General features: G+C 37.8%; 1 protein-coding gene across 1 annotated transcript in view; it reads left to right on the forward strand.

Annotated features, from left to right (window-relative positions):
• The window catches only part of LOC133302167 (cleavage stimulation factor subunit 77), a 41,924-nt gene extending 20,590 nt beyond the window's left edge, over window positions 1-21,334 (forward strand). The window contains exons 19-23 of the mRNA XM_061501914.1: window positions 12,848-12,914; window positions 12,994-13,089; window positions 18,926-19,012; window positions 19,936-20,148; window positions 20,959-21,334. Coding sequence (XP_061357898.1) covers window positions 12,848-12,914; window positions 12,994-13,089; window positions 18,926-19,012; window positions 19,936-20,148; window positions 20,959-21,122 — 627 coding nt within the window. The 3' untranslated portion in view covers window positions 21,123-21,334. The remainder of the gene's footprint in view (window positions 1-12,847; window positions 12,915-12,993; window positions 13,090-18,925; window positions 19,013-19,935; window positions 20,149-20,958) is intronic.
• Window positions 21,335-26,276: the final 4,942 nt, after the last annotated feature.

Here is a 26,276-nt window from a genome sequence, read left to right on the forward strand (position 1 = left end):
AACTTTCGAAGAAATGGTCGTAGGCATGGTTGTTGAATCGCAATACGTATCGTGAATCGTTCGGCTGCTTTTTTGTATCGTGAATCTATCGAATCGTAAGATTCAGAAACAAATTAAAAAATAACTTAAAAATATATAATATCATATAAATCCAAATTAAAAAAAATCTAAATACCAATATCCATAAGTAACCAAATCTAAAACCAGTTATTTCTCATATTCATTAAATTTCAAGACTAATATTATCAGTACTATCACTATCAGGATCTAGTATTGGCATATCTAGTCCTTCATCCTCTCCATTAGTAGAGTCATATGACTTATCTCCCATATCTTGTTCAATAATTTGAGATCCTTTTCTGTTATCATTCCTGTTGACATCCTCTTGTATTAAGATGTCTTTGCCTTTATCATTCCTATCATCTTGAAGATTTCGAGGACCTAAAAAAAAAATATACATAATGTAAATAAATATATTAGATAAGGTGTTTGATTAAAAGAAATATTATATATGCAAATATACCTCTCTTTCTCTTTTTGCTTTGGTCTCCTTCATCAACGTTGAAGCACTCATGAACATCCATCCAAGATTCCTCATCCATTAGGCAAGGCTCCTCTTGCTCAGTAATCCATTCCTCGTCAGAATCTAAATCTGATAAGCAGATAGGATCATATGTGTCTCCTTTTCCTCCCTTTGTTTTTGCCTAATTTCAAGTTGAAGGTTGTATTTAACAAACACAACAGCATTCAACCTTTGTTGCTCTAAACGGTTTCTTCTCTTAGAGTGAATTTGATCAAACACACTCCAATTTCTCTCGCACCCTGTAGCACTGCAAGTGAGGCTTAGGATACGAATAGCTATTGTTTGCAGCTCTTTGCAGTCGTCTCCAAAACTATTCCACCATAAAGCTAGCAAAAAAATATATAATTGATAAATAAATATTTGGTTAATGACTTAATTTTTAATTTTAAAAATATCAAAACATAATTTAATCAATACACAAAATTCGATGATTACCAGGTTGCTTCCTAGCTCTAGTTGCAATTGCTAAACTATTTCCAAAGAGTCCTTCAGCCCTGTCAAATTTCTCAATTTGGGAATCAATTGTGATCCTTGTTTCAATATCAGGACACATCTTCTCCAATGTCTTCCACAAGCCAGTTTTAACCTCACGATCTGGGTTGAACTTTGTGTCATAGTGGAACCTATATAATTATTATAAATTTAGAATAAGGCTTAATAATAAATCAAATATAAAATATAAAGAATTTTATATAAATAAATTTTTTATAAAAAAAAAATACTTACTTTGGATTAAGAAAATAGGCGGCTGCATGAAGAGGCCTATGAAGTTGTAAATCCCAACGCTTGTCAATGATTTCCCATACATCCTTATATCTCTTTTCCTCATGATTAAAACTCTTTGCTATTTCTTCCTTTGCTCTATCCATAGCCTCATAAATGTATCCCATTGCAGGTTTTGAATCACCATCCACAAGTCTAAGAACTTTCACAAGAGGAGACACAATTTTCAAGCAATAATGTATTGATTTCCAAAACCTTTTATCAGCCAAAACAACATTTTCTGCAAATTTGGCTTTCAATAAGCACTATTAACCCATTTTTCATATGTAAACATAGATCGAAGTGCAGTCTTTTGTTTCAAAATTGACTGCATTGTCAAATATGATGTAGCAAACCTTGTTATTGCAGGCCTAGCTAACTCTCTACCTTTGGAAAAGGTTCTATACAAATTCAACACCCATGTGTGCCTATAAATGAAAGTTGTAATTTTTTTTGCTTTCCAAATGGTATTATAGAACACTGTAATGCCACCACTATCTTCCAAAATCAAATCAAGACAGCGGGCTGCACAGGGTGACCAAAAGAGTTGCTTTCTTTTATCCATCAACTTTTGTCCAGCAGATACAAAGGCTGAAGCACTATCTGTCACTACTTGAACGACATTCTCTTCTCCAATTTCCATCACCATCTCATCAAGTAATTCAAACATTTTTTCAGCATCTTTAATAAAGCTGCTTGTATCAACAGATTTTATAAAAATAGTTCCTCTAGGACTATTAACAAGAAAATTAGTAAGAGATCTACCCTTTCCATCAGTCCATCCATCTGACATCAATGTACAACCAGTTTTCTTCCATTCCAACTTATATATATCCAAACTAGTATGGACGAGATCAACTTCTTTCTTCAAATATGACACCCTCACTTCATGATAAGTTGGTGGTTTTAAGCCTCTACCATATTCACTAATAGACTTTACCATATTAATAAATAGTGGACTCTTAACTAAATTAAATGGCAATGCATTGCCATATATGCATCTACAAATATCTCGAACCACCAAATCTCTATCCTTCACCATTGAATTTATAGTTTGTTGTTTCATAGCAGATGAGCCACTTCCACTTTTTCCTTTTATCATAAAGTATCCATGCTCCCTTTTTTTTGTGAATCTTTATTATCGAAGCACTCTAGTTCATCATCATCTCTTGCATCCTCTAATATTTTTTTAAATAGATCCCTTATCTCTTCCGGCACTTGTTGGCATGGAGCAACTTCTTTGTGTGTTCGAGCTAGTTGGTGCTTCATTCTAAATGCTCCTCCCCACATTGTTTTGGGACAATAGTCACATTTAACATTCAACCTATTCCCAAGGGATTTACAATGATCCCAAGTTATATCCTTCTGTTTTTGGGATTTCTTCTTTGGAGCCATTTTTATTATTTCTGTTACTGTAAAAGAGAGAAAAAAAATATAATGTATTTAAATTGAGAACGACTTCAGCACTGCAGCTTTTTCATAATATTATAATAATATAATGTATTCCTCTGATCCTCTCATACATTTTCAATTCAGCTGAATCATCACTATAATATTTTAATATATTTACAATTTACAAATTCCAATTACAAATCAAATCACCCATTTCAAAAATAGTACCCGTACTCCTTTGCCTTTTGTGAGTCTTCTTCTACACACTCTCTGAATCTACTCTGCCTTTTGTGAGTCTTCTTCTACACGCTCTCTGAATCTACTCCTCTGCAAGTCTTCTTCTACACAGAGTCTGCAAGTCTTCTTGAGCACTACTCTTTGGAAATTTCTGCAAGGCGTTTTCTCCTCTGCAAGTCTCTCCTTCTGTATCATTGCTTCTTATAAGTCACTGCAAGTCGTTAGGGGTGGCAATACGGGTCAACCCGACACGACACGACACGTTTTCGACCGTACACTATTTGACACGACCCTGACACGACCCGTTTTGTAAACGGGTCACAAAACACGAACCCTGACACGACCCGTTGCAGGTCACGGGTCGACACGACACGACCCGCAAAATTAAAAATTTTAAAAAAAGTGGGATATTTTGAAAAATAAATAAATTAAAAACAATAAAAAATAAAAATAAAAATAAAAAAAGATTAGCTTCTGTTTTTTGAGATTTTTAGTTCCTTCTATTCTTTTCTATACTAAACAATGACTATATATATCAATATATAAATGAATAAAAATAATAGTATAATAAAATATTTAATAAAAAAATAAAAAAATTACACTGTGCGGGTTGACACGCGAACCCGCGGGTTGACACGTGACCCGACACGAAAAAAAACGGGTCACATTTACACAACCCTGACACGACCCGCCCTGACCCGCGGGTTGACACGACACGTGATTTGGCGGGTCGGGTCACGGGTCAACCCGCAGGTCCATACCTGTATTGCCACCCCTACAAGTCGTCTCTCCTTCTGTATCGTTTTTTCTTTTTTTATCTTTGTTGTTCTCTTTCTGTTTCGCAGTTTGCACCCTCGCACCTTTCTGTTCTTGACTTCTTGTTTCCTTTTGTTTTTTAAATGGGATTTTGAATCCCTAATTTTTCTGAAGTAAACAACCTTTCAGATAACAACATGCCGTTCCAAATCCTGCGACTGTTGAGTGTTTTTTTTTAAAATTTTTTATGTAGAAAATTAGAATTCAAACATGTTTCCGTTTTTATTTCCTATTAATTAGGATTGATTATGATTGATTAGGATTGATTATGATTGATTAGGATTAATTGTGATTGATTAGAATTGATTGTGATTAGGATTGTGATAGGATTGATTAGTCATCGCTTAGTCATTCTTAGCGATTCTTTCTTGTATAAATACTCACTCATGTAATTTATTCAATATCAATATACAAAAACTTCTTTTCAATATGGTATCAGAGCGGGTTCGTTCCTACCCTAATTCAAATCTGAAATAACCATCCAAACACTTCCATCACCGTCAAACACCTCCTAAACACCGCCTTGAATCTGTCCAACACAGAAACCTAGTTTACTGACCTCCGATCAAAAAAGTGAGGTGACCATTCGACTCAGAAGGATCCGACGAGTCGACCGCCGCTGGACCCATCGCCGTCAGCCGCTGCACGCGCCACCACGCGCCGCCTTCCAGACGTTTTTTTCCGTCGCGACTTGCACAGACCTTCTCGCCGGCTTCTCCCCTTCCTGTTCCAGAGGTCAGATCAAAAGTTTACAAAACTTGATTTTTCATCAACGGTCAACCCTTCTCTTTTTATTCATGGCTTCCTTAAAACACTCTTTTTATTACCACGAGCAACCTCCTAAGGCCACTAGTCATGTGGTCCAGCAAGGTACAACTTTCCATGTTGATAGTCAAAATCATTGGATCCTTGATTCTGGAGCCTCTGATCATATGACAGGTAATCTTGGCTTGTTTTGTTCATACACTCCATATTCTGAACCTTCTCGGGTCAAGATCGCCGATGGCAGTTTTTCCCAGATTGTGGGACACGGAACCATTAAACTTTCTGAGCTGATTACTTTGACATAAGTTCTTTATGTTCCTTCTCTGACTTGTAATCTCATTTCCATTAGCAAGCTCACCTCTGAGTTGCATTGCTTTGCTAAATTCTTTCCACATGGTTGTGTTTTTCAGGAACAGGACTCGGAGAGGATGATTGGCAGTGCTAGAGAGGATGGTGGACTTTACTACTTTGAGGAGGATGTGACTCATGAAGCTGTTTTCGTAGAAAAAAACTCTATGTTTCCTTTTGATTCATGTAATGATGTTATGCTGTGGCATCGTAGGCTAGGCCATCCAAATTTTATTTATCTTCAGAAGTTGTTGCCAAACTTATTTATTAATAAAAGTCCAAGTTTGTTTTCTTGTGATATTTGTCAACTTGCCAAGCATACTCGTGCTCATTATCCTTCTAAAGTTCACCATGACTCTTCCCCATTTTCCTTAATTCATAGCGACATATGGGGTCCAGCCCGTGTTAAAAATATTTCAGGTACTCGATGGTTCATTACCTTCATTGATGACCATTCTCGAGTTTGTTGGGTGTATCTTCTAAAGGATAAGTCCGATGCTGCATCCGTGTTTAAAAAATTTCATGCCATGGTTCAAACCCAATTCCAAGTTGCTATACAAATTCTTCGTACAGATAATGGCAAAGAGTATTTTAACTCTATTCTTGGAGAATATCTTTCCCAACATGGCATCCTTCACCAAAGCTCGTGTCCTGACACCCCCCAACAAAACGGAGTTGCGGAAAGAAAAAACCGACATCTCCTTGAAGTTGCTCGGGCTCTTATGTTTACCACGAGTGTTCCTAAATATCTTTGGGGAGAGGCAGTTCTCACTGCCTCGTATCTGATAAATCGAATGCCATCTCGCATTCTGAAATTTCAGTCTCCCCTTTCTAGTCTTGTTCGTATCTTCCCTTCCTTCCGAGGTGTCTCCTCCTTACCTCTCAAGTTATTTGGTTGTGTTGTATTTGTCCATATTCCCTCCCATCAACGGTCTAAGCTTGATCCTAAGTCTCTCCAGTGTGTCTTTATTGGTTATTCTCCTACTCAACGTGGCTATAAGTGTTATTCACCCTCTCTTCGTAAGGTCTTTGTCTCTATGGATCTCACTTTTTCTGAGAATGACCATTTCTTCCCCTCGACTTCTCTTCAGGGGGAGTCTATAGGAGTAGATGAAGATCAGTCATGGGAACCTATTAATGCCACAGTATTACCTCTACTTTTGGAAACAGGGGGAGCTACAGAATCCTCACCATCAGGAGCCTCCTCAAAATGGGGACAAGTTTATAGCAGGCGAAAGCCTCCTCAAAGTGTGAATAACCCAGAGCCTCTACACTGCCAGGATTCTGAACCATGTTCTAGTTCCAGCACCCCAATACTTGAGTGTCATGGTGAAAATGATCTACACTTGCCCATTGCTCTCAGAAAAGGTACTCGATCTTGTACTACTCATCCTATTTCTAATCATATTTCATATGGAAAGTTGTCCCCAGGGTTTCGTGCTTTCAATACTATGTTGGATAGTACAAAGATACCGAGAAATATACATGAGGCTCTCAATGATAAAAAATGGAGGGATGCTGTCTTTGAAGAAATGAATGCTTTAGAAAGAAATGGAACTTGGGAGATAGTGACCCTACCCAAAGGAAAAAAGGCAGTAGGATGCAAATGGGTGTTTACAATAAAATTCAATGCAGATAATAGCATCAACAGATACAAGGCAAGATTGGTTGCAAAGGGTTTCACTCAGACTCATGGGATAGATTATCATGAGACTTTTGCTGCGGTTGCTAAAGTCAATACCATCCGAGTTCTCTTATCTCTTGCTGCCAATCTAGATTGGCCTCTGCAACAGTTAGATGTGAAGAATGCATTCCTAAATGGTGACTTACATGAAGAAGTCTATATGGATCCTCCACCTGGTTTTGAAAAGGGAAATGGATCAGTGTGTAAACTAAAAAAGTCTCTATATGGATTAAAACAGTCTCCCAGAGAATGGTTCGACAAATTCACACAAGCAGTCAAAAGAAGAGGCTTCATTCAAGCACAGACTGATCATACTCTCTTCCACAAACACTCTAAGGATGGTAAAATTGCTATTCTTATTGTATATGTAGATGATATAATTCTTACAGGTGATGATATTGAGGAATTGAACACCTTGAAGAAATTTCTAGCAGCTCAATTTGAACTCAAAGACCTTGGCACTCTCAAATATTTCCTTGGTATGGAAGTTGCTAAGAGCAAAACAGGCATCACTCTAACACAAAAGAAATATGTTCTAGATCTTTTGTTGGAAACAGGAATGTTAGGGTGTAAACCTGCTGAGACACCTGTGGAACCTAATACCAAGTTAGGTATTGAAGATGGGAATGAGGTGGATAAAGAACAATATCAGCGATTGGTTGGTAAACTAATCTACTTATCTCATACGCGTCCTGACATTGCCTTTGCGGTGAGTATGATTAGTCAATTCATGCACTCACCCAAGGAGAAGCATCTTAGTGCAGTCTATAGGGTGCTTAGATACCTCAAGAATACTCCAGGAAGAGGATTATTCTTTAAAAAGGGGTATAAAAGGACAATTGAAATCTACACTGATGCAGATTGGGCAGGCTCATCAGTAGACAGAAGATCTACCTCAGGCTATTGCACCTATGTGTGGGGAAATCTTGTTACTTGGAGAAGCAAAAAGCAAACAGTGGTTGCAAGAAGTAGTACTGAAGCAGAATTTCGAGCTTTAGCTCATGGAGTTTGTGAAGGAATCTGGTTGAGAAGACTTCTTCAAGAGTTGAAGATTTCATATTCCCTACCAATAAAACTATATTGTGACAACAAGGCAGCTGTTAGCATTGCTCAAAATCCTGTGCATCATGATCGAACAAAGCACGTGGAAGTTGATCGTCACTTCATCAAAGAAAAATTAGATGATGGAAGTGTGCATTTGATATATGTTCCAACCAAAGAGCAAACGGCAGATGTCCTTACCAAGGGCCTACACCGTCCAGCATTCGAAGACTTGATTGGCAAGTTGGGAATGATCAATATTTACCTCCCAACTTGAGGGGGAGTGTAGAAAATTAGAATTCAAACATGTTTCCGTTTTTATTTCCTATTAATTAGGATTGATTATGATTGATTAGGATTGATTATGATTGATTAGAATTGATTGTGATTAGGATTGTGATAGGATTGATTAGTCATCGCTTAGTCATTCTTAGCGATTCTTTCTTGTATAAATACTCACTCATGTAATTTATTCAATATCAATATACAAAAACTTCTTTTCAATATTTTATATTTTGAATCGCAAAAAAATTTCGATTCACGATTCACAACCGAATCGTTCGATTCCACGATTCCAAATCACGATTCATGCCAAAAACGATTTGCTATTGCGATCCGTATCGATTTGCCACTGTATCGTATCGTATCGCACGATACGTATCGCGTATCGTGCGATACTAACAACCATGGTAGTAGGACTTCGTTCATTAAGGCTTGAAAGGTTGAGGGTGCGTTTGTCAACCCAAAGGGCATTACTAAATACTCGTAATTCCCTTCGTGGGTCCTAAAAGCAGTCTTCTCTATGTCCTCCTTCTTCATACGGATTTGGTGGAATTCGGATTTTAAGTCTAGCTTTGAAAAGATGGAAGATTCTCCAATCTCATCAATCAGCTCGTCTATAATTGGCATTGGAAACTTATCCGGCACTATCATTTTATTTAGCTTCCGATTATCAACATAGACCCTCCAAGCTATTGTCTTTCTTCTTGACCAGAATCACAGGACTTGAGTAGGGGCTAACACTCGGCTTAATAAAACCAGAATTCAACAATTCAAGAATACTCTTCTTTATTTCCTCTTTCTGATAGAAAGGGTACCTGTATGGCCTGATATTAGGGACCTCACTGCCAGGTTTAAGCACAATAGCATGATCACGACTTCTTTTTGGGGGTAATCCTGTTGGAGTAGCGAAGACATCAACGTACTCCTCCAGCAGCACATGCAACTCTGCCATTCCACTTCCCCCTCATTCTTGTGGCTACTCTAAATCTTTGGTTGCAAAAAATACCCTTCTCCTTCTCCTTTAATGGCCTTCACCGTAGATTTGAAGGAGGCTATGCTCCTGGACAACTCAGGTTCAGCCTTGAATTTCACCTCCCTCCCTTCATGCTTAAAGCAGAAAATGAGTTCCCGAAAGTTGGCCTTCACGTTACCAAGGTCTTTCAGCCAATCCACTCCCAAAACTACATCTGGCCCACCCAAATTGAAGATGAACAGATCCTGTATAATCACGCACCCTTGTATCTCTATCTTCACCCCTCGGCAAACCCCACTGCACTTTAATCTCTCTCCACTTCCAATCTTGACTCTGTACGTTGGTGTAGCCTCAGCCTCAAGCTGAAACTCTTTAACCAGATCTGCCTTGAGGAAATTATGGGACGCGCCACTGCCAATCAGGACTATGACACGCTTTCCCTTTATTTCTCCCCACAGACGCATCGTTTTGCTCGTCGTCAACCCCATCAAACTATGCGATGACAGTTGCAATGTCTCCTCGTCTTGGACCGCGGCCCCTCCAACAGTTTCGATTCCTAGCCTTTCTTCTTCTTCTCCTTCGTCGTCTATCACCAGGAGGCTCAGTTGCTTGGCTGCACACCGGTGTGTAGGATTCCATCTCTCGTCGCAATGAAAGCATAACCCCTTGCGTGACCTCTCTTGCAGGTCTGCCTGTGGTAAACGGCGATTGCCGTTTCGTGTGTTGGTGCTACCTTGACTCTCAGGTGGCTGATGCGTGGCTGGCGTAACATGGCTAGGGTTATGAGCTGTCTCCATTCTCGAACCTTCTTGCGTCGAAGTGTGTTAAGTGGAGCTATTGTGAGTAAATCCGGTTTTGGTGTTATTTGGGCCCATGTTTTGCTAGCCCATCAACCCGGTATTTGCCCGAAAATTGGTTGAACGAGTCACGTGAGTTTGGGCCCGTTTCGAAAACCCTCCCAACTTGGCTGGCCCACTTCCACCTACTCCCTCAGCAGCCCATGCCCAATTTCTTCTCTCAATCCTTTGTGCCTTCCTCATCAGCACCGGCAACAAATCCAACGGTTGCATCAGCAGCTCCTCACGTATGCAGTTCGACAATCCGCTCAACCAGATTCCACGGAGGACTTCGTCGTCCACATGCTCCAGGGTCCCACTAATCCTCTCGAAATCTCTTCGGTACTCTTGAACCGTCCCTGATTGACGCAGGCTCAGCAACTCGTGCAAGGGATTCCCCTCCAAATCGGGTTGGAACCTGCTCAGCACCTCGGTATGAAAAGACCCCCTAGTAGCATGCACAGTGTTTCTCTCCCACCATTGATACCAGTGGAGTGCTTCCCCTTCAAGGACCACCATCACCGCCCTTAATTTCTCTCTATCATTCAATCGATTCACCTCAAAGTACCTATTAACTCGATTCAACCAGTCATACACATTATCCCCAGCAAATGTGGGGAGTTCCAACTTCCTCCCAACATTCTCTCTTCTACGCCCTCCATAATCTTCTTCATCGGTGAATTCTGGAGATTCTCTCCTTTCTCGTCTGTCTCGTCCTCTGCTTGCCCGACTTGATGAACGACATTCATCTCTGAGTTCTTGAAGAGATCTGAGTACCTCCGCTAGCCCGGCTTCGACTCTCTGAACTCCTTCCTCCGTTCTTCCTATTATGGCCTCCATTGCTTCTACACGGTTATCCATAGTCCTCGTAAGAACCATTCAGCGCTCCCAGAAAAGAGCTTTGATACCAATTGTAACACTTGTAATGTTTAAAATCAAGAAGAGTGTGTAAACAGTAATTGTAAATCTATATTTCAATTTTCTGTACTGAGAAATGTATAAACGCAGATTCAATTACAAACAATATACTCGAAATTTAAACTAGCTCCAGAGACACTACTCTTGGAGACAATTTAACAATCACCAATTACAGTAATAAAGGAAAACAAAAGATAATTTCAGAGGAGTTGGAGAGCCCCTGATGTCTCCCAAGAGTCCAGAATTTCCATTTGTCCAAAGATGCCTTCTTCCCTTCGTTCTTCTCTTCTTATTCTCTTTCTTCCAACCGTTTTTGGGTACCACTTTCCTCCCCTGGCTGTGATTTAGCATCCATTTCCTTCTCCTCACTTGGTGGTGACTCAGCATTGGACAGGTCAGTGTTCACAGCCTCACCATTGGACAGGTCAGCATTCACAGCCTCAGCACTAACAGCCTCATTTACCTTGCGTATAGAATGTAATCCTCTGAAACGCTTCCTACGGTAAGCCAAGAACTTTGGTGGAGTTGTATTAGAATGATTCTCCCAACAAATAAAGTAGTTAGATGAATTCTCTTGAATGGTTTTTTTTTTATTATTATTATTATTATTTTTTAATCTACACATCAAACAAGGGCCCTTGTGCTTAAAGTTTGGACAATACAAAGGCTCATCACATCTTGGGTTAAAATTCAACTTTTATTTAGAAGAATGACAGTGGATACTAGTTTCATAGGGTTCTTATCTTAAGTATTCTCTATAAAATACTAGTTTCTGATTGGTTCTCATCTTATGCATCTTTCACTAGATTGGAAGCCCATCCTAATGTAGTCAGTGTTCTAAAACCTGGACTGGACTGGTCTGACCTGTTGGCCAATTTAGTTCTCCCCAATCCCAATTAATGGCCAGTCGTGTCTCTTGTAAACTGAATGGCTTACAGGGAACTAGTTGATCGAGTCCTACTTGAAAGAAAAAACCGGGGAAACAAACCCCTCATTTGGTGTGGCTTGCACCTGGCTCTCAGTGCTGTTACGACAACTTGCCTTCTACTGTTACGTGGCAGCACGCACGCGTGCGCACACACACACGACAAATCCCAGTAACTAGAGGTGTCAAAACGGATCGACACAACACGAATACACGCAACACGAACATGACACGAATTTTTATTCGTTTCAGAATATTCAACACGAACACGACACAATTTTTTTGCGGGTTGACACACACACAACACGAATGACATACAAATTGACCAAAAAAAGTTAAAAAAAAGGTCGAAAAAAAAAAAAAAAAAATTGGTCGAATTCGTGTTGACACGACACGACCCGCGACACGACATAAATTATTTTGCAGGTCAATCCGAACACTGATTTTTGTGTTGTGTTGTAGGTCGACTTGCGTGTCATAACCTATTTAGACACCCCTAGGAGTAGGAGCAACCTTATAGGTGCTCCAAGGCTTGCCCTCCATTTTTTATTTTTTTTGGAAATACACTTGCCCTTCATTTTAGAAATGATATAAACTTCATAAAACTTTTTTATCTTCATAAAAAAAAAGATATATACTTTAATTTCTGTTAAGAGGTTTAATGATAGTGCTTGGTCAAGAAAATGAAAGAAAGGAAAGGAAAATACAAGGAAATTCAACAGAAAGATGGAGGAGTCAAAACATACTCGACAAATTACGTACCTAACATCTTACTTGGAATGTCGTTAATAGTAGTACACTAGTGCCAGCTGAGTAACTATTTACAAATATTTAAGTATTTTCCCTTTTCCATCATATATATTGTCGGGCTCTCCTATGCTAGACCATGTGGTACTTGCAGTTGCCTACCAAGGGGGATTGCTGGTGGGAATCAGAACCTAGTCTTTTCAACTGAAGTGCTTTGATCCTTTCAAATTGAACGAACCCTTGTTGGCCGCATACCCCTTTGTTAATAATTCATATGACCATCTTGGTGTGTCATTAAACCATTAACCCTTTACTAGTTTATTAACTCACTTATTTTTCGATGCTGTCATGCAAATTCTTACTAACATCTTTTATGTGTAAAGCAATCTATTTTCTGACAATCTATAATTTATTGAAAGTGCCTGTATGCAGTGACTATATTTAGATTTCCCATAATTATCCTCTGGCTCTCTTGAATTCTTCTGTGGTTATATTTGTGTCCTATATAATAATTTAATGTTCATTTCTACCTCTTCAGTGGCTTGCCAAGAACATCAATAAGAAAGTGGAGAAGTCTGCTCTGCTTAATAGAACTACTCTTTTAGGTACTGATATTATATTCAGTCTAACATTTGGTTTGTTAATATTTCTTATTATGTGGTGAATGTTACACTAATAGTGCAGATAAGGAATCCATGGCAAGCATTTCAACTATGTCAACAAAGGTTGTTTATCCTGATACTTCAAAGATGGTGATATATGATCCAAAGCAAAATCCTGGTAAGTAACCCTTGTTTGAAATTTGAATACCTTTTGGTGATAAACTTTTATTGTGTGTGTTAGAAATATTAGAATAGGAAATATTAGATATGATTAGATATGATTAGATTTGATTAGATTTGAATAGATTACTTCCTATCTGTTAATATTCTGGGCGTCTCACTTAAGCCCATTAGGGTATATATTGTAACTCTTTGTATTAGGTTATTACACAATTGAATGATATACACATTCCTACTTTCAAGTTGGTACCAGAGCTTGTGTTCTGGGAAACCTAGCTTCCACATAAAACCCTTCTCTCGCCGTGCATCATACCGGCAACCCTTTTTTAGCCCTAACTCTTAATTAGTCACCAAAAATTTATCCTTAACCTTGAAAAATATGAACCCAGCCTCCTCCACCTACGATAGGTCTCCGTTTGATGTCAGAACCGCCGTTCGCTACTGTTCACGGTCACCGGAAAAATTTTCCGGCGACGATTTCAACCGAAACACCTACGATCAGGCTCTCCTCCCTCCGACGACCGTGTCTGTGGAAGGCCCATCACCGGCGACCATCTCACGCGCTCTCACGCGCCGGCAACCCTTACTGCGCGTGGTGCTCACGCGCCGCCTCTCACCGGCGCGTAAGCACTGTTCCTGTGGCCTTTTCCGGTGAAACCAGCACAGAAAGACTCGCCCTTCTCTCACCTTTCCAGATCTGTTGTCCGTTTGTCATGGGTCTCGTCCGTTAAGAAGATATCAGACAAAAGCATTCATTTTCATAGCTTCCGGCACTGTTTCGTACGTTTGGACACTTTCCAGCACTGTTTCGTACGTTTGGTCATTCTTATTATTTATTTTTTGTGTGATTTCTTGTGAGTTTGCAGTTCTTTGCTTTTATCTAGTCATTCTTTTTATATTTTTGAGATGGAAGGCTTAGGTAGTACGTCCAAAAACATTACCAGTACTACCCCCTCCATTACAACGATCAAACTGACCGGAGCTGCTACTTACAAGACCTGGTCTACCTCTGTTAAGATCTGGTTTACTGGTCAGGGATACGGTCAACATCTCACAACTAAGTCTCCCAAGGATCAGGCATCTGACTGGGAAAAGGTTGATGCTCAACTCCTAAGTATTCTTTGGCAGTTCATTGATCCGACACTTATAGACATTTCCATCTCCTTTGAGACCTGCAATGACGTATGGGAGGAAGCTAATAACCTTTACACCAATGACATTCAGCAGCTTTATTCAATTATGTCTCGGATAATGGAATTGCGCAAATCTCCGGAGTCTCGAATGGAAACTTATATTGGTAAGATTCGTTCTTTGATGCAAGAATTCATAGCTATGTTACCTCATGCTGCAGATGCCACTGCGTACAAAAAGCAGGTGGAGCGCTTCTTTATGGTAGTAACCCTCTCTGGTCTTTCCGAGGAGTTAGAAAGTGTTCGTGAGAATATTCTAACCAGTGCTGAGACTCCTAGCCTGTCACACACTTTCCAGCGCCTTTTGAATCTTAAGGATAAATCAACAGCTCCCACACATGTGCTAGCTACCGATTCCACTGCATTCTTTTCTCGCTCCAATGATTCTTGGAACAGTGGACGCGGTCGCGGACGTGGCCGTGGACATGGTGGCCGCGGACAGAGGCCTCGTTGCAATTATTGCCAGAATCTTGGACATTTTGAAGAACGCTGCTACAGGAAGTACCCTCACTTGAAACCACCGACTGCCAACTTTGCTCAGACTGATGTTACACCACCTTCTACTGGATCAGTAACTCTTTCCAGTGCCGAATATGAGGCACTTCTCAAGAAGGTTTCCTCTCAGCATCCTACTCAAGACACTGGTAATCATGTAGCTTGCCTTTCTCAATCATCTCTTGGACCCTGGATAATAGACTCAGGTGCTACTCATCACCTTTGTGGTAATAAAGATCTTTTCACTTCACTTTCTTATTCTAATAATTTACCTTCTATTACTCTTACTGATGGCACTAAGGCTCCTGCTCGTGGAATTGGGGAAGCCAACCCAACTCCCTTTTTAGCCTTGACCTCTGTTTTTTAAATACTCGGCATTCCTTTTAATTTAATCTCTGTTAGCCAGTTGATTTAGTCTCTTTCATGTACTGTTACCTTCTCTAAACAATCCTTCTCTATGCAGGATCCGGGTACGGGGAAGACGATTGGAGCGGGCATTGAGTCACGAGGTCTTTACTATCTGATTGCACCACCTTCTCCAGTAGCATGTTCTCTCACAGAGTCTCCTGAGCTAATTCACGGTCGTCTGGGTCATCCAAGCCTCTCCAAGCATCAGCATATGGTTCCTTTTTTATCTAGTCTTAAGTCTTTAAATTGTCAGTCTTGTCAGCAAGGAAAGCACACTTGCTCCTCCTTTGCTAATAGAGTCAATAAAAGAGTTGATGCTCCCTTTTCTATTGTTCAATCTGACATTTGGGGTCCGAGTCGAACAATGTCTGTTTTGGGTTTTCAGTATTTTGTCACCTTTATTGATGATTTCTCTCGTTGTACTTGGGTTTATTTAATGAAAAATCGTTTTGAATTATTTTCAATTTATCAAAAAATTTGTGCTGAAATAACTACTCAATTTGGTACTTCTATTCAAATCTTGCGCAGTGATAATGCAAGAGAATGTGTCTTTTGAATTTTCTAATTTTTTGGAGAAACGTGGAACGATACACCAGACCACTTGCCCAGACACTCCACAACAAAATGGAGTGGCCGAACGTAAAAATAGACATCTGGTTGAAACTGCACGTACCCTACTAATTCACATGAATGTTCCACTTCGTTTTTGGGCAGATGCTATAATCACCTCTTGCTTTCTCATCAATCGCATGCCCTCTTCCGTACTTAATAATGAAGTTCCACAGTGTTTTATTTCCAGGAGCACCTTCCTATCCTCTACCTCCACATGTCTTTGGATGTACGTGCTTTCTTCATGATCTTACTCCAGGTAAAGATAAGTTAACATCCAAAGCTTTCAAGTGTGTTTTCGTTGGATACACTCGTTTTCAAAAGGGTTATTGTTGCTACTCTCATGATCTCAAGCGTTATATTGTTTCGGCTGATATCACTTTCCTTGATCAACAACATTTTCATTCTATCCCGTCTCAGATAACACAAGTTGATCATGTTCTTCCTGTTCCTTGTCTTGATTTGTCTTTACCAGTTGCAGGTGACTCTATGCCGGAGGAGCTACCCCTTGTCTCCATCCCTGAGGAACGTCCTTTTCTCACCTATCAGCGTCGTCAGCCTGCGCCTCCAGCAGATTTGACTCTTACTGACTCACCGCCTGCTCCAGTCGACTCTTCCCCTCCGGATCCTCCATCAGAGATTACTCCCATTGCCTTTCGCAAAGGTATTCGATCCACTCGCAACCCTCATCCACTTTATATTTTCTTGAGTTATGATAGACTTTCTTCACCACATTTTACTTTTGTTTCTAGTATTTCGTCTGTTTCTATTCCTAAAACCACAGGTGAAGCACTATCTCATCCGAGTTGGCATCAGGCGATGATTGATGAAATGCAAGCAATTCACTCCAATGGCACCTGAGATCTTGTTCATGCTCTTCCCGGAAAGTCAGTAGTCGGCTGTCGATGGTTATTCACTGTCAAAGTTGGTCCTGATAGCACTGTTGATCGCCTCAAAGCTCGTTTGGTGGCCAAAGGTTACACTCAGATATTTGGTCTTGACTATGGGGATACTTTTTCTCCTGTTGCCAAGATGGCATCTGTTCGCCTATTTCTTGCACTTGCTGCCATTCATCAATGGCCCCTTCTACAACTTGATATCAAAAATGCTTTCTTATATGGTGACTTGCAAGAGGAAGTATATATGGAGCAACCACCAGGTTTTGTTGCTCAGGGGGAGAATTCTGGAATCGTATGTAAGCTTCATAAATCTTTATATGGCCTGAAGCAGTCTCTTCGGGCTTGGTTTAGTCGCTTTAGTTCTGCTGTCCCAACCTTTGGCTTAGCCAGAAGTAAAGCCGATCATTCTGTCTTCTATAGGCATAGCTCTTCTGGTCAGTGCATCTTTCTTCTAGTCTATGTTGATGACATCATTATTACTGGCAGCGATCAAGTTGGGATTGGTCAGTTAAAGAAATACTTATTCAATCAGTTTCAGACCAAAGATCTTGGCAGACTTCGATATTTCTTAGGGATCGAAGTGGCACAGTCTAGGCAGGGCATTTCCATTTGTCAGAGGAAGTATGCACTAGATATCCTAGATGAGACTGGTATGTTGGGATGTAAACCTATTGATACACCTATGGATCCTAATGTTAAGCTGTTACCCGGACAGGGGGAGCCATTGGCAGACCCTGGTCGTTATCGCCGATTAGTTGGAAAGTTGAACTATCTTACTGTGACAAGACCAGACATCTCTTTTGCAGTTAGTGTGGCAAGTCAACTCCTTGTGACTCCCATTGGGATGCAGTTATCAGGATTCTTCGATATATCAAAAGAGCACCAGGAAGAGGTTTATTATACACAAATAAAGGGAATGCTAAGGTATCTAGCTATTTAGATGCTGACTGGGCAGGTTCTCCTTCAGACAGACGATCCACCTCGGGGTATTGTGTTCTCCTTGGAGGAAACTTGATCTCTTGGAAGAGTAAGAAACAAACTGTTGTCGCAAGGTCAAGTGCAGAGGCAGAATATCGGGCAATGGGAAATGCAACCTGTGAGCTCATCTGGCTAAAACAATTGCTTAAGGAGCTACATCTCTGTGAACAGCAGCCCATGAAGCTCATCTGTGACAATCAAGCAGCATTGCATATATCCTTTAACCCAGTCTTTCATGAGAGGACCAAACATATAGAAATTGATTGTCACTTTGTTAGAGAGAAGATTCATTCAGGAGAGATCGAGACAGCATTTGTTAATTCCAGTGATCAACTTGCAGATGTTTTTACCAAGGCTCTTAGAGGTCCCCGAATAGATCATATATGTAACAAGCTGGGAGCTTATGATATATACGCACCAGCTTAAGGGGGAGTGTTAGAAATATTAGAATAGGAAATATTAGATATGATTAGATTTGAATAGATTACTTCCTATCTGTTAATATTCTGGGCGTCTCACTTAAGCCCATTAGGGTCTCTATATATTGTAACTCTTTGTATTAGGTTATTACACAATTGAATGATATACACATTCCTACTTTCAAGTGTTTGTTTCGAACTCACAAACAAGAATTGAAGAATGGGTGAGAGATAGAAAGAAACAGAGTGAATCTATTCTTTGCGTAGTGATAATGCGTATGAATACTTGTCTTAACAATTTAAAACATTTATGGCCACTCATGACATTCTATACTAAAACGTCTTGTGCTCCTATCCCTAAGCAAAATGGGTTGTTGAACACAAAAACCAACACCTAATTGAGACAAGTATTATAAACTTTCCCTTCTAAATAAATCCTCTTTTTAAATTCTCCACAAAGGTTTGAATTGAATTTTTATCAGAAGAAATTCAAATTGGAAGCCAAGTGTGACCTAAATTACATGATAGTTATCATATCCAAGCTCCTAGCATTTTACTATTTTTGTTTATATTGCTTATGTGATTATTGGCGTTTAGCACCAAAAGAATGCATGACAAAAAAGCATAAGAGAACATTCTTTTGTGTCAAAATATTGCAAGGATAGTTTTGAATCAGAAGGTTTAGGGAATGAGTTGTTATTTTAATAATTTTTTTAATATAAATTGTTATTTCATTTCCTCACTGAACAATATGAAAGTGGTACTAGCTTGTTAATTTTCCAACGTGCAACTACACCTTGAATGGGGACCTTGTCTAATCCAATTGCCTGTGGCAGGTGCTGGAACAAATGCATTTGATGAAATTCTGAAAGCTACACCACCTGCTTTGGTAGCATTTTTAGCAAACCTACCTGCAGTTGAAGGTAATTTTTGAAATTTCTAGAGTAAATACCCTTTTTGGTCCTCAGCAAATTTCACGATGCCCGCTTTAGTCCCTAGCAAATAAAAAGGCCCATCGTGGTCCCTAAGAAATTCAAAATGGACCCACTTTAATCCTTTTAGGGACTAATATGGGTCTTTTTTGAATTTGTGAGGGACCACGATTTCAGCTAAATGGGTCCATTTTGAATTTCTTAGGGACCACAATGGGCCTTTTTATTTGCTAGGGACTAAAACGGGCATAGTGAAATTTGTTGAGGACCACAAAGAGTATTTACTCTAATTTCTATTAACTATCAGTTCTTATCCACTAAACAGTATATTTTTTCTGCAATTTAAATGCAATTTGTAAATATATATTGAAAGGCCAATTGGTATGAGTTTCTCCTAATTACTTGCCGATATGAGCAGGTAGTTTATGTTAATTGTCTTTTTTCTTATTTATACCTTGGTCGGTTCTTCTGTTTCTTTGTTCTTTCTTTTTCCTCAATGTCTACTTCCCAAAAGATATTGTTATTGCCAAGTGTAAATAGTGCATCATATTTTTGTAATTTCTGCAACCATGGAGCTTTTTGTTTTCTTAATACATCAATGCTTAGTGCTATCTACTGCAAGTCACCAACGAATTTTTCCTGCCTCAAGTATAATTTACATGTAGAATTTAATTGGAGGAATAAGTTTGGATTAGTCTTGTATACATTCTCTGAGTTTGGCAGACGTGTGGATTTTCAAATAAAGTTATATATTTAGTATTGATGGATTAGAGAATGTTGAATGCAAAGTGCAAGGTTATCAAAAAGAATTACATATGACTTACTATTTTTCTTGATTTGCCAGGAACAATACTGTTCCTTGCTGATTATTTATATCCAAAATGCTGTTGATAACTCTGTTCTGAAATTTCCAGGTCCAACGCCAAATGTGGATATCGTTCTATCAATTTGTTTGCAGAGTGACCTTTTAACTGGACAAAGTGGGAAAACAGGGATTCCAACACAATTGCCAGCAGGTCCTGCTACAAGTGAACTTTCTGGTTCAAGCAAGTCTCACCCTGTTCCAAGTGGCTTATCTATGAAACCAACCAGTAAGAGACAATATGGCAAAAGAAAAGAATTAGTCAGTATGTGATCATCCAGTTTTACTAAACTTGATGCTTATTTTTTCTTTTGCTCTTTATTTTTTATTTGTGTGCAATTCTACTTGAGCACAATTTATCTATTTGAGCCGAGACATGGATATTCTGGATCATTTTCTGTCTGTATCGAAAAGGGATTTTAGATGGTCAAATGTTTAGCTTGATGTCCATTGTTTGTCATGACTGTTATGACTAAGTTGCTATAGCAGCTTCAGAATTCATTAGATGCAGCACTTTTTTATACTTGTTAGTTGGCATTATTGTTACTACTGATTCTCTGTCAATGCTGAGCTGTTATTTTAGTTTGTGCTAAACTGCTATTGTTTACAACGTGGTTATTAATTTAGTATGTGTAGCAGTTGTCTAAAATTTCTGTGACCAAATGATCATGGGTTTGAGTCTGGAAAACAGTCTCTTTGCAAAAATATAAGGGTAAGAGCGTATACCATCGACCCTCACCTCTACTCTCGCAAAGTTGGGGAGCCTTGTGCGCTTAAATTTGCCCACTTTGCCCTTTTTAGCAGTTTTCTAAAATCAACGTGCCTGTATAATTTCTACATGAATAGGTGCTCATATTTGCGTTATTGTTTTCTTTTGTGCCTAATTTTATGCCTGTTAATAGCTCAACACTAGTAAACTTATAACAACAGCAAATGGATTTACCTCAATAATGGTTGGTTATAAATTGCATTTGTCATCAAGTACGCATGCATGAATGTTTTGCTTTATTCTTTATGTTTTAATAGCAAAATTAAATTTTCCCTTGATTGATATTTGTTTCATATAATATTTTAGGGCAAGAGGATGATGATACTACAACTGTCCAAAGCCAACCACTTCCTCATGATGCTTTCCGAATAAGACAGTACCAGAAAGCTCGAGCTAGCAGCACTTCACAAACAGGTTCTGTTTCATATGGAAGTGCATTTTCTGGTGACTTATCTGGTAGCACTGGTTGATAAAATATTTTGAACCACTTCCTTGTGGCCTATGTAAATTAAAAGACCTTTCTTGAGTTCATGTAGCATTATTTTTTCTTTTCATTTGCTTATAAATAGATAAATTAAGTGCTACATTTGCAAGTATGCAGGGCAATGAATTATTTGTTTTAGCTCCTATGTAAACAGTTTTTGACTTGTTGAATGGTCAAACATGATGTGTATCCACCTTCCTCCCTTTTTATTTTTCTTGAATTTGCAAAATGAAAAATTGAAAAAATTGAAGCCTTCTTATTGGGATATATACAATATAAAATATCTTTTGAAGCACATATTTCTCTCTTTGAGAATAGATTGGGGCGTGAATTGAATCTACAAATGCGATCTGTGAAAGGGAGCTTTTCTTGGAAAAAAAAAAGTTTTGTTAATGTGAGGCTTTAGTATTCATTCTAATTAATTGAAAAAGAAAATATTAAATATTTTTATTTTCAAATAACGCTGGTGTCTATACAATTATCTAACAAGAGCTTAATGGATAAAGAAAGTTTACCTTCAATGGATAAAACTCGTAATTGAAAGAGCCTATGTGACCCATTTGGGTCCAAAATAATTTTGTTTAATATTAGTTTAGAAAACACATATGGTTAGAAATGGCGTTTGATAAAATTAGTTTATGTTTTTTGTTCCAAAGAATGAACTGGTTGCCCAAACAAAAATCGATAGAAATACGAAACAATATTTTTTTATTTTATTTTCTTCTCTGACATATATTTATTAAATATGGACATCAAATAATGTGTTAATAACATTAAATACACACAATTTACTAAAAATAAATTTATTAAATACTCTCTTTTGGGTGTGTGAAAGCAAGTTGTGTCATCAAACAATTTTTTTTCCTTAAAAACTCGCACAAAAGTAAAATAAAAAATATTTTTTCTAATAAAAATATAAAAAAAAACAATCATTATCATGAACACTCTAAAAGAATACTTTCACATCAATAAAGCTTGGCATAGTTGGTAGATGGCTAGGTCCCTTAAGCATGTTAATAGGGATTCGATTTCTAGCTGTGTGTATGAAAAAGGCTTTGTTGGTATAGACAATACTCACTTCGATAATTTTTACCCCTCAAAAGAACTAGTATTCGGCTATTGGTCGAAGGATACTTTAAGGAATCTAAAATAAAAAAATAGTTTTACAATAATGTTTATGAACATACTCGGCTAAAGATTAAAAAAGATAACATGATTTTCATGCTATAAACATTGGGTTCATTTAATCTTATGTTGAAGGAGAGATCTTCTCTCATGTTGTGACACATATGTGGTGGGACCCAATATTTAAAGAAAAAAGAAAAAAAAGAAAAATGAATGTCACGATTTTAGATAAGTGTGTAGGAGATAAAACTAGGGGTGTGCAAAAAAACTGGTTCACTTGCCCTGCCCTTGATCCGACCTTGACCCTACCCATAAATACCCATATTTTTTGAACTGGTTTAAATACTGACCCACTTTTATTTGGGTCAGTTTTAGACCTGACTCGTTTTAATATTGACCCACTAACCCAAAACTTGACCCATACCCATTATGTGAAAAAAAAAATCACAATTACATTAAAAGAAAAGTTTTAACGTAAAACAATTACGTCAAAATTTTTTATGGAAAATATTTTCATAAAAATTTTCGCAAAAATTTTTGACGAAAAATATTCTCATCAAAATTTGTGACTAAAAACATATCGGTAAAAAAATTTGACGGAATATTTTTTTTGTCAAATTTTTTTACGGAATCTAAATTTCGTCAAAATATTTCACAAAAAAATATATTCATAAAAACTTTCGACGAAACACATTTTCATCGAAATTCTTTAACAGAAAAAAATTTCATCAAAATTCTTTACAGATTTCAAATTTCAGCGAAAGTTTTCGACGGAAACATTTTCGTTAAACTTTTTGACAAAAAAAAATTTCGTCGAAATTTTTAGCGAAACACATTTCTATCAAAAATTTTCGACTAAATATTTTCGTCAAGTTTTTTGATAAAGAATATATCCATCAAAATTTTCAACGGAACACATTTCTGTAAAAAAATTCGTAAACTTTTTTGACAAAAATATTTCGATAAGAAATTTTGACAGAAAAAATATTTGTCTAAATTCTTTAGAGAATCTAAATTTCGTCGAAAGTTTCAAATGAAACATTTTCCTCAAAACCATTTCCATTGAAAATTTCGACGAAACACATTTCCATCAAAAAATTTCGACGGCAAAAAATTTCATTAAAATTCTTTACAGATTTCAAATTTTCGCGAAAGTTTTCGACGGAAATATTTTCGTCATCAAAAAATTTGGACGGCAAAAAATATCGACGGCAAAAAATTTCATCAAAATTCTTTACAGATTTCAAATTTTGGCGAAAGTTTTCGACGGAAATAGTTTCGTCATCAAAAAATTTCATCAAAATTCTTTACAGATTTCAAATTTTGGCGAAAGTTTTCGACGAAAACATTTTCGTCATCAAAAACTTTTGACGGCAAAAAATTTCGACGTCAAAAAATTCATCAAAATTATTTACAGATTTCAAATTTCGGCAAAGTTTTCGACGAAAAAATTTTCGTTAAATTTTTTGACAAAAAAAAATTTTCGTCAAAATTTTTAGCGAAACATATTTCCATCGAAAATTTTCAACTAAATATTTTCGTCAAATTTTTTGATAAAAAATTTCCATCAAAATTTTCAACGAAACACATTTCTATAGAAAAATTCCGTAAATTTTTTTGACAAAAAAAACATTTTGACGAAAAAAATATTCTGTCAAAATTCTTTAGAGAATCTAAATTTCGTCGAAAGTTTCAAATGAAACATTTCCCGCGAAATAATTTTCGTCAGAACACATTCCCATCGAAATTTTGAACGAAAAACATTCCGTCAAATTTTTTGACAAAATTCTTTTTTCGTTTAAAGCATTTGATGGAAAAAATCATTTTCGTCAAAACTGTTGACGGAAACTAAATTTCAATAGAAAAATATTTTTGTAAAAATTTCGACAAAATTTTGTGAGAAAACCAAGTCAAAAACGGGTCAGGTCAGATTTGACCCAGTTCAGAAACCAAGTCAGACCCACTTCAGAAACCAAGTCAGGTCAGATCCAAACTGGTTCTGAACTAGTTCAACAAAATCCAATCTAAGTCAAACCGGACTTGGATCAAATTAAAGCGGGTCGGGTCAAAATACCTGACCTATAAAAATCAAGTTGGGTCGAGTCGGACAAAAACCTGACCCGACCTGACCCATGCACAACCCTAGATAAAACTACTCTTATGCAACATAAGAGTAGTTTTTCCCATAAACATTTCAGAGGACTAGGTTAAACCCATGTAATAGGAACAGGAGACATTATATTTTTTCAATACAAGCATAATTTTTAGGAAAATATAACTATTCAAATACATTTTTATTTTCTTTTGCTGCACGAACTTTTAAACATGTATAACTTATATGGCTAGGATGTATACATATCAGCATACACAATTAATTAATTATTCACATCACATGATAGTGCAAGGTGCATGAACGTTATCATCACTGAAGAGAAAGACTGTTTCATCCTGGACAGTACTAGAATATTTATGCCTGTTGAGGAAAATAGCCAGGAACACTCTCATTGTCACCATGTGTGTAGTATTTATAGGAAGAAGCAAAGGTAGACTCATCCAGTATTGGGAAGCATATGGGTAGTTAGAGCTGCCAAAACAGGCTTGGCTCGGCGGGCCAACCCGCCAAACGGGACGGGATGGACTGAGTTTTTCAATCCATCTCAAAAACGGAGCGGGGCGGGCTCATTTTTTAGCGGGTTGGTGGCGGGCATAGGCGGGTCAGTGTAAAATAAGCTCGGGCAGGCGGGCCAACCCGCCCAACGGGACGGGGTAGACCGAGTTTTTCAGCCCACTTTCAAAAGCGGGCGGAGCGAACTGGATTATTTTTTGGCGGGTTGATGGCGGGGCGGGACGGACCGCCCACTTTGCCACCTCTATGGGTAGTATTCACTGTCACAAGGGAATGGCCAATACTCAGCCTTTCTTCCTGCTCTTCTCACAATCCTTAATACCTTCCTTTTGTCCACATATCCAGTAACTGTTACCTTTTGCTTATCCATGTCTATCTCCAAGTTATCAACACCTGCATGCAAGTTTTCACACTTTGTGAACTTAGTATTTGACTAATTAATATTAATCCTCTTTTAATGCCATACAAAGTAATATTTACGGGGTATACTAAAAATAAGTACTATATATGGTGATATGCTATGATACAATGACACTTCAAAAAATTTGACGTGTCGTGTCTGACACTTCAAAAAATTTGACGTGTCGTGTCTGACACTTTACAACACTCTTCAACACTCCAACACGCATTACAGAGACCTATGAAGCACCGACACTTCAAAAATCTTGACGTGTCGTGTCCGACACTCCCCGACACTCCAACACGCGTTATAGAAATTCAAAAAAAAAGGTTCAAAGGTTGATTTGCCTTGAGTTTTTAGTTTCAACTATTAGATTCGTTGGATTACGATTATCATTTTATTGAGTTTAATATAAATATTTGGAATATGTTATGTTTCTTTGCAAAATTTATAAATATTATAAGTTTAGATTCATTTTTTTGTTAAATTATTGAGTATTAAATATAATATACACTACATAATTTAAAAATATTATTTAATATCAAAATGTGTCCTAACGTGTCGAAATCTAACATTTTTTAGAATTAACGTGTCAGAGTGTCACGTGTCCCGTGCCGGTATCGGTGCTACATAGGCAGAGACTCAAAAAAGAGTTCGAAGGTTGCGTTGCGTTTTTAATTCCAACTATTAAATTCGTTGGATTACGACTATTATTTTGTTGAGTTTAATATAAATATTTGTAATATCTTATGTTTCTTTCCAACTATTGGCTTCATTTTTGTTAAATTATTGAATATTAAATATAATATACACTACATAAATTAAAAATATTATTTAATATCAAAACGTATTCTAACGTGTCAAAATCTTCCATTTTTTAGAATTAACACGTAGGAATACCGTGTCATGTCGTGTCCTGTGTCGGTATCGGTGCAACATAGGTGATATGCATTAGACAATTTTCCATGAAAATGAAAATCAAGTAAACA

Source organism: Gastrolobium bilobum, unplaced genomic scaffold (assembly GCF_033153095.1).
Source record: "Gastrolobium bilobum isolate Gb01-03AN ecotype WA unplaced genomic scaffold, APGP_CSIRO_Gbil_v1 utg18184, whole genome shotgun sequence".
NCBI lineage: Eukaryota > Viridiplantae > Streptophyta > Magnoliopsida > Fabales > Fabaceae > Gastrolobium > Gastrolobium bilobum.